Below are 10972 nucleotides of genomic sequence, written 5' to 3'. Positions count from 1 at the left end.
CTCTTTTCACTTGAAGGTTCAACAATTTAGAAAGACTTCTATTTCTTTCTTAAGTAAAAAATATTTGATGAAAATTTGTGTTTTTGCTTTAAAAAAATTTTTTTTTAATTAAATTTATCTTTTTATGTTGAAAATTTAAGTATTTTATTAAAAAGCTATTTTTCATAGTAGAAAAGAATTATTTTTAAAATAAATTAATAAATATCTGTTTAGTAGAATGGCTCCACTGATTCGAGAGAATCATTACCCCGAACAGACCGAACCGCTTAACCAAACAGTAAAGTCGAGCCGTTCTGCAGACGCGGCGCTGGCGTCACAATTTCACGCTTGCGCACTTCTATCTCCGCAGAGTTTGGGGTAACCAGTTCCCCGAATCTGGAGCGAACGCTTCACCAAACCGAAGTGCAGCGACTCTCTCACACCTAGCGCGACGGGTTTACCCCAATTTTCGCCGTGCGGCAATAACTACACGGAGAGAAGTTTGGTAGAGTCGCTCACCCAACGCGTAAAATTATCGCGCCAATCACATAGTGAAGAGCGCCACTTCTTTTTAGTAGAATAGCTCCACTGATTCGGGAGAACCATTACCCTGAACAGATCGAACCGTTTAACCAAACAGTATAGTCGAGCTGTTCAGCACAAGCGACGCTTGCGCAATTCAGAAAAATATATCTCTCACGTTTCGGAGCGACTGATCTCCGCAAGTTCGGGGTAACCAGTGCCCCGTATCCGGAGTATTCTTTCTGTGAAGTAAAACATTACTGGAAACTAAAAATTATCTCTCGGGGAATAGAGTATTTCCTAAAACGAGGGAGAAACTCAAAAATCAGAGTGCTCACTCAAGACGATCAACGCCAAAGGGGTTTTTTCAGACCTGTACCCTAAAAAAGTTTCTTTAAACATCGAGGTATCGAATTGCTTGGGGATATAAAACACTAACTCTCGAATAAGCTTTCGCGCAATAGTTTTACGTCTTAGGTTGGACTTATTGAATCCACTTTAAACAAATAAATCGACTAGTAATCTAAAATTTACAAATTCTTAAGTACGTAAAGATCCAAGATTTGATTTTCGCTTTCGTCGATCAATCGACCTTTGATGCAATTCGATTCTAAGATTCCTGAAACAACAGGAAAGACTTGAATCTGCATCAGATAATCTCAAACTAAAATCAGCGTCGCGGAAGACGATGATCTCTTGGCTACGTGGAAACCTCAATCACCGGCTCCGCCGTGTTGTTATTGAGCAGCTTTTGCTTGTCTCTTAACTTAAGATCGAACTGAGGCGAGGCAGATTCTTTCGGAATTGGAGAGAGAGCGTCGCTTTCTTCAATTGGCGAAACTGCACCCTCACTGTCCTCATCGTCATCAAAATCACCCTTAGGATCGTGCATCTCATGCAGTCTTCCTGGCAAATAGGGATGATGAGGAAGACCGTATCCTTCCCCTCCGTAAGTAACCTTTCCCATAAAAGATCTAATCTCGTCAAAATAGGTATCCTCCCTTTCGTTCTCGTTGCTACTTCCTGGAGAGTCAGCTACAACAACACCACTTCCGTCATCAGCTTCATGCTTCTTCAAATGACGATCCAAATTCGTTTGTTGTCCAAAACAACGGTCACAGAGAGGACACTTGAAAGGTCTCTGCTTATCATGAATGTTCCGGACATGTCTTTGGAGATTGCTGGAGATGCTGAAGGATCTTTCACAGTATTTGCATTTGTAGGGTTGTTCACCAGTGTGTGTTCTTAAATGTCGCGTCAAATTGGCAGATCTCGGGAATACTTTTCCACAGAATTTACACGAATACCTGTCCTTCATCTTCCCATGGTTATGATGATGATGAGGCATCACAGCATCTTGGTAAGGTTTGACACTGGGATAACCTCCTATCGAGGGTCGCGCGAGTAGATCATAGGTTCCTGGTCTACTATTGAAACCGTTCATCAGTGTCCCTAAAAAAGGAAGCCCACGGGGAGGACCAAAGGGAGGAAGTGGCGGCAGGAGTCGAGATTCTCCGGGACCGGTTGGAGGTGGAGCTCCTGAAAACCCCGCGAAACTTCCAGGTTGACGGTACATCGCTTCTAGAAACATTGGATGAATTGGTCTTGGATAAGCCATGTGTGGTGGATGCTGTTCCGAAAGACTCGTTCGGAGAGGAGTGATTTCTTTCTCTTCAACATGTGGTGGTTCTTCAACAGGAATTGGAAGAGGGGAAATTCTAATTTTAGGTGTGGAATCTGTGGAGTCAGAATTGGTCCTTTTTCTCGTCTTCTCTGGGGGTGATTCTTCAACAGACATAGGAGAGAGTTCCATCTTATTTGTAGAGACTATAGAGTCAGAAGTAGTTCTCTCCCTTTTCCTGGTCTGTACCCTAAGATCTAATGGTTGATCACTCTCTTCAGGTTTTTCAGACTCTCTGTGTTCCTTCTTCTCATTTTTAGAGATATCTAGTCTCTCCTGTCTCTCCTCGGGTTCAGGAGTGTGAACAGGAGGTCTCGCTGGGGATGGTCTAAAAGTTGAAGTAGCTTCTTCAGCTGTGTAAGGAGATACTTTGCTCTGTTGAACAACCCGAGGTGGAGTAAATCGTTCCCTTTTGGGACTCTCACTCCGCTTCTCTTCCTCGACTTTCTGGTGAAAGAGAAGAGGGGAATTGAGGAAGTTAGGTGCACTCGGAAACATTCCATGATAGTGACTCATGAGACTCGTTGGGTAGAAAGGAAGTCCACCAGGTAGGGAAACTGGAGTTCTTGGATAAACCAAAAACGGACTAGTTGTTGACGTCGGTAGTTGAGGCATCGTTCCTGGTGGTCCGGCTGGTGACGTTGAATCGCAAAATCTCTTGTGTTTCGAGAGGGATGTTGAAGTGCTGAAGGATTGGCCACACTTAACACATTTACTTGGAGTGCGGCAAACCGCGTGCATCCGTTTGTGGCGACATAGATTCGAGAATTGGGTGTAGGATTTGAGGCAAACCTCGCACTGGAAAGGTTTGACGCTGCTGTGGATGTGGGTGTGTTGTTTGAGTCCTGAACTTGTCGCAAAGGTCTTTCCACATTCGGTGCAAGCGTGGCTTCTGGCTCCGACGTGATGAGACCTGATGTGCCGCTGAAGATTTGATGGATCAGTAAAAACCTGCGAAGTTGCAACCTATTAGCGATACTTGAAAAGCAGCCCTGTTTAGTGGGAATCAGTTTGCAATTGCTAAGGTTAGAGTGAAACTTACCTTTGGACAATTTTCACAGAGGTATTTTCTGAGGTCGCCGTGGACGATGGCACGATGACGAACGAGAAGTGGTCGCCAGGCGTAGCCACTTGGACAACTCTCACAGCGATGCTGCTCTGCTGGATATCGATGACAGGTTACAAGGTGGTTGTCTAAGCTGTAACAGAAAGAAGATTCTCTGATTAATTGATGAGTTCATCATTTGTAAGGAAAGAATTCTGGTAAAACCGTCGCGCTAGTTGAGAGAGTCGCTACATTTCGATTTGGTGTAGCGTCCGCTCCAGATTCAGGGCACTGGTTACCCCGAACTTACGAAAAACAGTCGCTCCGAAATGTGGGTGCTATATTTTCCTAAGCTGCCTAAACGCGAAACTGTGCCACAAGATCCGCGTGTGAAGAACGTCTCGACTATACTGTTGATAAAATGATTTGGCTTGTTCGGGGTCATGGTTTTCCCGAATCAGTAAAGCCGTTCTACTTTTAAACAGTGTTGCTGTTCACTGCGCGATTGGCGCGACATTTACTTTTTAACCAAATCTCGAATAATTAAAATGACATTTGAAGAAAAAATAATTTTCAGTCAAAGGAAGTAAAATTTAGTTTGAAAATCGCGCGCTTTGCATGACTTCTGATTCCGGTTTAATCGTAGCCAATCAATTCTCCTAAGATTTCCAGCGCAGCAATCTAAGATTTCTCAGTGACTAGCCCTTCGGATCGTCCCTAGGACAGGATAGGAAAATGGTATCTGCGGAAGGCGAGGAAAACAGTGGTATCTGAGGATTGGGAGGGAAAACGTTGTATCTCGGAAGGTGAAAGGAAAACTGTGGTAGCTGGAGAGGGCGAGGCAAAAAGAGTGATATCTGGTGGATAAAACGTACCTAGTGGTATCTGAGGAAGGCTAGAAAAACAGTGGTATCTGAGGATTAAGAGGACAAAAAGTTGTATCTCGGCAGGTGAAAGGAAAACTGTAGTATCTGGAGAGGGTGATGCAAAAGGGTGGTATCTCGTGGGTAAAAGGTTCTAAATGGTATCTCTGGATGGGAATAAATAGACGGTGTCTGCAAGGAAGAAGATAAAAATCAGAATCTGGGGGAAGGGGAAGGAAAAATGTGGTATCTGAGGAGAGATAAGTTGATCTTTATTTACTTCTAACGGTTTAAATCCAAGAAGGTCATAAAAAATGACCGTGAGACTTATGCGAGGTGGTCAAAGGACATCTTAAGGAGACATTGAGTTTGCCAACCGCCAAAAGTGTAAAGTGAAACCCACTACTCGTAGTGAAATAGTGCCTTTCTAATGGCCAGATGAGCTGCAGACACGCGAACTGGATGATATAAAGGGGCAGTAAAGTTCCGAAACGCTTAACATTTTCACGCTTTACAACAAGTGATTCCTTAATTCATTTCTAAACAACCCTTTCCACTTTATTTATTTCCTTATGTCAACTTACGTATTTTTCTTTAAGAAAATTTAATTCGATTGTTCTTATATTGACAAATTTGACTTCATATTCTCAATCCTCGAATTTTTTTAATTAATCCAGAATTAATCCTGCATTTCTTTTTTGAATCGCCAAATTAAAATCTCACTTTTCATTATCTAATTAAAAGTTTTTGTTTTCATTTCAAACATTCTGATTAAACAATTTCAACATCCCTTATCGATTCTCTTATGAAAAATGTTGAATTTCTTTTACGAAATTTTAAATTAGGTTTCTTGAATCATTGTAAATTTTCATTTTGCCATTATTAACTTTAAATCCTTAAATTAAAAAATACTAACATTTCTTCTTTATTATGAAATTTAAAGTTTTGACTTTGCTGTCAACTCCTGGAACTTAGAATTTTTGATTTCATTTACAATTTCAAAGTATTCGTTTTCATTTCTTTTTCTTTATTGAGTTTAAAGTTTTTAATTGCCTGTCTGATCTTCAATCTGAAGTTTTTCACACAGTTATCAATTTTTTATTTTTTGTTTTTATTTCAAGTTCTCTCATTTAAACATTTTAATTTTTATTAATTGCAAAATTAATTAATTTTGAAAGAAAATACTTCAATTTTCTAATGAAAAATATCAATTTTTTACAAAAAATAAAATAGTTTACTTCCAGTTAGAAAAGGAATTTTTAACTAAAACAATGAATTTTCAAATGAAATTATGAATCTTCGACTAAAATAGTTAAATTTCAAACAGATAAATTACTGTTTTCTGAAAACGATAAATGGTCAACCAAACCTTAAATAATTAATTTTTAAGTTAAAAAAATTAATGTTTAACCAGGAATATGAATTTTGAACTACAAGAATCAAAATTTCCTATTGGAATGAGCTAAATTTTCAGTTAAAAAATTACTTTCAACAATAAAAACTAACGTTCAAACCAAAAATTAACTTTAAAAAAAATAGTTACATTTTTAATCAAAGTGATGAATTTTCAAATTAAGTAGTAAATATTTCACTGGAATAGTTGAATTTTTAACCTAGAAGAAGAATTTTCAAACCAGAAGATTCACTTGCAAAAAAAACAATTTTCTAGAAAAAATTTATTTTTAACAAAGTAGCTGAATTTGTATTTAAAAAAGACAACTTTTCAAACAAAGTGTGGAATTTTTTAACTAGAAAAGATCAATTTTCAAGTAAAAATGGTACAGTTACATTTTCAGTTGAAGGAATTAATTTCCAACAAAAGTGTGAATTTTCAACTAAAATTATGCATCTTCAACTGGACTTTATGCCAAAAAGAAGATTTTTCAACGATAAAGATTAATTTTCTACAAAAAAAATACGATTTTTTCACAAAGTACATAAATTTTTAAGTGAATAATTTAATTTTTAAATAAAAATATCAATTAATAACCCAATACTCGCAATAAACAATAACAATGTAACAACATTTTTTATTATAATGCAGAAAAACTTTAAAAACTGCTTGAAGTACTTTCTTTTTTTTTTAATTTGGAAGAGGGAACTTTCAATTTGTGACGAATTCTGACATGGAGAAGGAATTTTTTTAATTCCTTTCTTCTAAATCCGATTTTTTAAAAATTTTTTTAAAATAAAATTTTTAAGATTTTTTTAAGATTTTTTAAAAATAAAAAATACCATGTAAAAAATTACCTTTTCCAAGTCAAATTATATTTCTTTGCGGAAACACCCCGTCGTAAAATAAAAATGATAACTATTTTTTTAAATTCCTTATTCCAAGGCAGTATTTTTTGAAAAAAATGAGAAAATGATTGTTTCTGTATAATTTTTAAGAGACTTTGAGAGAATATTTCAAAAGATTTTAAAAGATATTTTTCAAATTTTTCCTAGAATTTTTACAAAATTCTGCAAATTTGAAAAAAATTCCTTTAAAAATTTTCCAGATTCTTTTTTAATAATTTTATAAATCTTTTAAAACCTTTTCAAATATTGTCTTTAAATCATTTTTTAAAATGAAAAATCATTTACAATTTTCCTGGGATCCTTAAAATAATTATTTTATTCTTTTCAAGCCTTTTACGATTTACAAAGAGCTTCTAAATTTTTGGTTTAAAATCTGCAAGAATCTACATTGTGTTTTAAGTTAGGCTTTAGCTATTTTGCATCGAAATTTTGGTACAAATAGCTAAATTTTCTCGATAGACACACTTCTTTTAAATTAATCGAATTTTTTCTATAAATAATGAGTGCAATTATTATTTACAAATCGAAATTTAAAAATTTCTCTTGCAAATTAAACATTTTTTAAATGCAATTAAAATTTTAATGTTCAAAGTGTAAAAGCTCTTCGGAATTTCAACGATTATAGGCTTTTTATGTCAAATAATTTTGTTGCAAACTGATTACTTTTAAATATTTTGTTTCAATTTACTCGTCCTCAATAAGCAGTCAAATATGACTAAATATTAAATAATTATTCTTTTTCTTAATTAAAAAAATGTTAAATTGAAAAGGTTAAAAATTTAATATTTTATAGAAAAAAAATATTTTAAATGTCATAAAAGTCTTAAATGATGAACATATTATTATGAAGTTATTTTCAAGTTTAAAAATATTTTATAAATTTTCAATCGGACGTTTACATTTTTTAATGACTAAGACTTTCTAATTGAAATAATTACAATCTGGAAATTCTTAAATTTTGAACGGATTTAGAATCGTTTTTTCAAATCAATTGTTGTTCAGTTTTAATATTTAAAGTACAGATCCACTTTTTAAATGATTTATTTATATTTACAGTTGATAATATAAAACTGCTTTTCACAAGAAAAAAATTAATTTCAAACACTTTTAATTTTTTGTTGTTTAAGTCTTCAGGACTGTACATTAAAATTCTTTAAATAAAAAATATATGTTTAAAAATAAAGATTCAAAATCGTAAATTTTCAAAATAAAAGACTTTCGAATTACGAATTTTAAATTGAATAATAAAATTTTTAAAATACCAATTAAACTAATTATTTTTCAAACTGCTGAAATCGAACAGGACAGATTGTTCTTCTCTAATTTTGTAACATTCCCAGTCAAGAATTAATATCTGGACCCATACAAAAATTGACAAATACTTTTATCAATAGACACAAAATTGATCCATAACTACTCAACCTTTGTCTTACGAACAATTATAAACTTTAAAAAATTGTTGATATCGATACAAAAATAGTTAATATCGTTAAAAAATTGAAAATTGACATGTCCAAAAAATGAAAATTTAGGAAAATATATATCGTGAGAAAAAAAACCATAAAGTCGATGAGTAGTGAAATCAGAGGCATAATTATGGTGGATCGATGAGGAACAGTTGACTTTTTGAGGGTGCATAATGGTGCGCACGAACTTCGATAATGCCACGTGTTTCATGACTTATGCCACATAGGTAGCACATACACCATGGTGACCAAAAAGCTCGCGTGACCTCTAGCGTAGCCTCCATTCAGATTTTGAGTGGATAACGCACCCGACCTTTAAAATTCGCACAGTTAATTATTAATTGACGTTCTATTATCAGTGACACGGACTTCGAGGCCCTTATCGCACCATCTTCCTAGTTACGGTTTTCAAACAATCTTTTCAATCCGAGAACTTCGTGTCATAACGCTTCTAATCGTCACCAATCGGATTTCATTCATGACAAAGTTGCATACATTTTTTATCGATTTAAAAAGCTTCGCCAATTCCAGGAAAACTCAATTGAGGATTTTTATTTGCATATGATGGCACATGCACATCATGTCAAGATATGATATTTATTGATACAAATCAGCACTTGTCATAGCTAATATATGATTGCAAAATTTTATCATACTTTTTTGTTCTGAGAAAAAAAACATTAATATAGCATATTTTTGTTTATAATTAACTATAATATCGGATAAACTTGACTTTAATTAAAATAAATCTTTTTATGGTTTAGGTTCGTTTCTGAATTTAGGGAAGATTCATAAACTACGTCAAGCATTTTTTTATAAAGATAAAAATATAAATTCCTTAAAGAAAAAGGTCACAACGATATCTTAAATTACAATCACGATTTGTTTAAATTTTTATATGTATTAATATTTTGTTCTCTGAAATTATGGAACATTCGTAAACCATATGAAATATTTTTTTTTAATAAAGATAAAAATATAAATTCCTGAAAAAAAGGTCACAACGATATAGCGAATTACAATTGAGATTTCTTTAAGTTTGAATATTTATTAAAATTCAACACTCAAATTTTGCATATAGTTTAATTTTAAGATTCGATCAAGAAAAATCAATGACTCAAATTTAGAAATTATTTTCAGCCTTTATGTAACGTTTGAATAAAATTATTTACGAAATATTAATTTTTAATTTTTAATGTACTTACACGTCAATGTCCTGGAACGGTTTGTCGCAAACTGTACATTTAATATCTCCCTCTTCTTCTTCTCTGTCTTCATCTATGGTTTCACTATGTTGAGAAGCTGAAATCAAATAAAAAAAAGTCCATAAGAAATCAATCGTAATTTTATTTTCTGAAAACTAAATAACTTCTTGCTTCTATTATTTCACAATTGCACTTTCATAAATTTCCAATATTGATTTTTCTATTTTTAACAGTCTATGATCTAAAAACACTTTTCTTGATTTAGCTTCTGCTGACCTTAATTAATTCAAATTGAAAAACGATTGAACTATTAGAAACATTAGAGAAAGCTTTTTCTATAGTAATAGAAATGAAAAATAATTCAAAATAATTCTAAAGAGTTTCTGTACTGAAGAAAGAATTTAATTTTTTTAATTGATTTCTGTTGGTGGGAGTTATGTAGAAGAAAATTTACTTCAATCTTTTTTTATATGAAAACGTTCATAGATAATTTTTTTTGTTTTCCTTTTTGCAATGAATTTGTTTAATTATTTATATATATATATATATATATGTTATTTATAAAAATTTTAACATAAAATTACGTTAATTTTTATAATAAATTTTGAAATAAAACCATTTTTACATTTTTTAAATGATCAATTTGTGAATAAATTTAAGTTTTTTAAACACGAACAAATTTTAACAAAATATGAAAAAAAATCTGCCATTTAAAATTTAACAATACTTGAGTAAAAAGGGTCTATTAGATACGAGTTATCTCCAACGGATCAGTAAATAAAAAACTGTAAAAGTGTATGCAGACAATTAAGATCTTTAGATAGGTAAAAAATTAGCATCTATATAAATATAAAAATTACAAAAATATATAAATTCTTAAAATAAGGATATTTTTAAATATATTTTCACACATAGAATTAATCATTTATTAAAAGATTCAAATCTTTTTAACAATTGTTAGAATTTTCAATAAAAATGATTTTTTAAAAGTTATCCCCTATTTTCTCCTTAAAATACCCAGTAACGGAAATAACATTTTTTTTATTTTCTCAAATCTTTGTTAAAATGTTAATAAAATAAATTAAAAATTAAAAAGCAAAAGCTTACTAAATACTTCTTGTAACAAGTTTTAATATTCTTTTATGTTGAATATGATATTTATAATAAATATTATTTGTAAGAGTTGAAGGCGCAAGAAATCGTTCTCCTATTTTCCTGTACAAATAAAAACGCACGGAAAAGCTTGAAAAACACTTATCTGGGCATGTTTAAATATTCCTTTATCGTGAATATGATAAATATTATTTTGTAAAAGTTAAAGACAGAAGAACTCTTTCTTATATTATTTGCACAAACCAAAACTCAAAATGTTTTAATATTCTGAATCCTAAATATGGTCTTTGAATTCAATCTTATTTTGTAAAAACTAAACACACAAGAAATCTTTTTCCTATTTTCCTTTATAAAAAGCACATCTCTCCGGAATCATTTTTTTTTAATTTTCTCAAAATTTGGTTAAAGTGCTAAAAAATAATTTAAAATAAAAGATGAAAGCTTATAAAGTCCCAGGTGAAAAATGTATTGCATATTTTTCATTTGCTTATACAAAAAAATATATAAAACAAATTAAAAATGTCATTGTCTTGTCCACTATAACTTTTTCACCTTGAATTTGATCAAAATTGAAAACGAAATCAAAAGAAAACATTCTTTCATTTTCCTGTACAAAGAACAACTCACCGAAATCAATTTTTTCTGAATATTGCTCAAAATATTCAAAAAAAAAAAGACACAAAAACACTTTACTGCGCAAGTTTGAATAGAAATGAATAAAAACTGCACTTTAAAAAATCACGATCAAAAAAATTTCGCGTCCAATTCATCAAACGCGATCCTACACACAACCCTTG

The 10972-nt window shown here is 32.1% G+C and overlaps 1 protein-coding gene across 1 annotated transcript in view; it reads right to left on the bottom strand.

Annotated features, from left to right (window-relative positions):
- Positions 1–365: 365 nt before the first annotated feature.
- The window catches only part of LOC117179858 (transcription factor hamlet-like), a 384741-nt gene continuing 374134 nt past the window's right edge, over positions 366–10972 (bottom strand). Inside the window, exons 6-9 of the mRNA XM_033372013.1 lie at positions 9063–9159; positions 3225–3381; positions 2180–3148; positions 366–2131 (exon numbers count right to left, since the gene is read on the bottom strand). Of these exons, the coding sequence (XP_033227904.1) occupies positions 1202–2131; positions 2180–3148; positions 3225–3381; positions 9063–9159 (2153 nt within the window). The 3' untranslated portion in view covers positions 366–1201. The remainder of the gene's footprint in view (positions 2132–2179; positions 3149–3224; positions 3382–9062; positions 9160–10972) is intronic.

This window comes from Belonocnema kinseyi, chromosome 9 (assembly GCF_010883055.1).
Source record: "Belonocnema kinseyi isolate 2016_QV_RU_SX_M_011 chromosome 9, B_treatae_v1, whole genome shotgun sequence".
Taxonomy (NCBI): Eukaryota; Metazoa; Arthropoda; class Insecta; order Hymenoptera; family Cynipidae; genus Belonocnema; species Belonocnema kinseyi.
This window is presented reverse-complemented; position numbering and strand designations above follow the sequence as displayed.